At 50.6% G+C, this 1,691-nt stretch overlaps 1 protein-coding gene across 1 annotated transcript in view; it reads left to right on the forward strand.

Moving 5' to 3' along the window:
• The first annotated feature begins 1,041 nt into the window (after positions 1 to 1,041).
• Positions 1,042 to 1,691, forward strand: part of COMMD6 (COMM domain containing 6) — a 14,088-nt gene continuing 13,438 nt past the window's right edge. Inside the window, exons 1-2 of the mRNA XM_013006895.2 lie at positions 1,042 to 1,127; positions 1,214 to 1,225. Coding sequence (XP_012862349.2) covers positions 1,086 to 1,127; positions 1,214 to 1,225 — 54 coding nt within the window. The 5' untranslated portion in view covers positions 1,042 to 1,085. The remainder of the gene's footprint in view (positions 1,128 to 1,213; positions 1,226 to 1,691) is intronic.

Raw genomic sequence — 1,691 nt, forward strand, 5'->3', positions numbered from 1 at the left:
GGTACTGGAAGTTTTTAAAGTCCTCTAGTATATGTTTAAAGACTTATGGTGGCACAGTGGTTACCCGTTGGGCTGCTAACTACAAGATCACCAGTTCAAACCCACCAGCCACTGCTTGGAAGAAAGATGAAGCTTTCTAATGCCGGAAACATTACAGTCTCTGAAACACACAGGGGCGGTTCTATTCTGTCCTAGAAGGTCGCTCTGAGTCGGAATTGGCTAGCAGATGACACCTGTTTCTGCTAAGCACAGAAGCAGAGGGTTCGAGCTCACCAGCCGGTTAGTTGAAGAAATGAGTCTGGCCTCTCCTGTCAAGATTTAAAATCTCAGAAACCCAAAGGGGCAATTAAGGTCTGTCCTCTAGGGTCGCTGTCAGAATGGACTTGTGAGCTTGAGTTGAAGGTGAGTGCTTAAGTGGTACAGGTGTCGATACAGAGCTGCTGTGAGTCAGAATCAATGCGTACAACGTTCATAACTTGAATCTAGATGATGGGTATACGAGTACTCACTGCAACGCTTTTGCAAATTTCTGAAACATCTTAGGTGTTTCAAAATTTAAAATTGGCAGGGCGAAGCACTGTAGAGTGACTGTGATGTCAATAGGAGGTAAGACAAAAATAGGTCAAAGTGGCGAAGATTAATCCTCTTAACTGTACTTGCCCCAAAACCCCTGGAAAGGGGCGTGTAACTGTTCTTTGCTTTCAAGCTCCAGAGCCCTAGCTGCAGCCACACGCTCACGCATGCGCAGAGCCAGTGCTCTCGACATTGGGCGAGTCCACGTCGACATCGTGAGCCGGTGGGGGGGGACGGCATCCTAGAGTCTAATAAAGTCCCTTACTTTCATACAGTACCTCCTAACCTTTGACCTTCGTACCTCATACTGATCTCATTTTTTCTCAACATCGTCCTAAAATTGATGCGTAAGTGAGACATAAGGGTAACCCAGAGTTGTTTGTTCCAAGTCCCCCCCACCGTCCGTTGAGCGCGCCGAGCGGCGAGGGCCGGAAGTGGGAAGCGCAAGCGGAAGTGTTGGCTGCTGGGTGAGCGTCCGTTTGAATCCGCGCACAGGGGCTTGGTCGCTAGCGATGGAAGGGTCCAGCGAGCCGCAGCTGGATGCCAAATCCGGGGTAAGCCCGGGCTGGGAGGTGCAGAGGTATGTGAACCCCAGATCTTGAAGTGTTTCCTTGAATTGTGTTTTCTGCTTCCGTTTCAGGTCACCAACCAGGTGAGTGAGTGGCCGCCCCTCCTGTCCTCCGTCAGCTTCCACTTGGCCCGGGACGGTGGTTGCCGCTCGCACCCAGGGTGATGAGATCGAAAGCCTCTGGTTCTTCCCCTAGCTCCACCCCCTCCTTGCATTGCTCCGCCCATTTTCCCTCGGAGCTCGAAGCTCCTTCCTTCTTGATTTAACCTCCCCTGGCTAGCCAAGGGATGCAGACCAATTACCGTGCTTGTTTGGCTAAGAGATTTCATTTTTTAAAGTTTTGTTGTGTGGTTAGGTGCCACGGCGTTCATTCCGACCCATAGTGACTCTTATGTACAACAGAACTGAACACTGTCGGGTCCCGTACCGTCCTCACAACTTTTCCCTTTTCAGCTCATTCTTGTAACCACCGTGTCAATCCATCTCGTTGAGAGGCTTCCTCTTTGTCAGGATGAAGGCCTTTTCCAGGGACAGGCCCCTCCTGATAACA

The sequence above is a fragment of the Echinops telfairi genome, unplaced genomic scaffold (assembly GCF_000313985.2).
Source record: "Echinops telfairi isolate 266 unplaced genomic scaffold, ASM31398v2 ScPeMD7_11;HRSCAF=52, whole genome shotgun sequence".
In the NCBI taxonomy this organism is placed as follows: domain Eukaryota; kingdom Metazoa; phylum Chordata; class Mammalia; order Afrosoricida; family Tenrecidae; genus Echinops; species Echinops telfairi.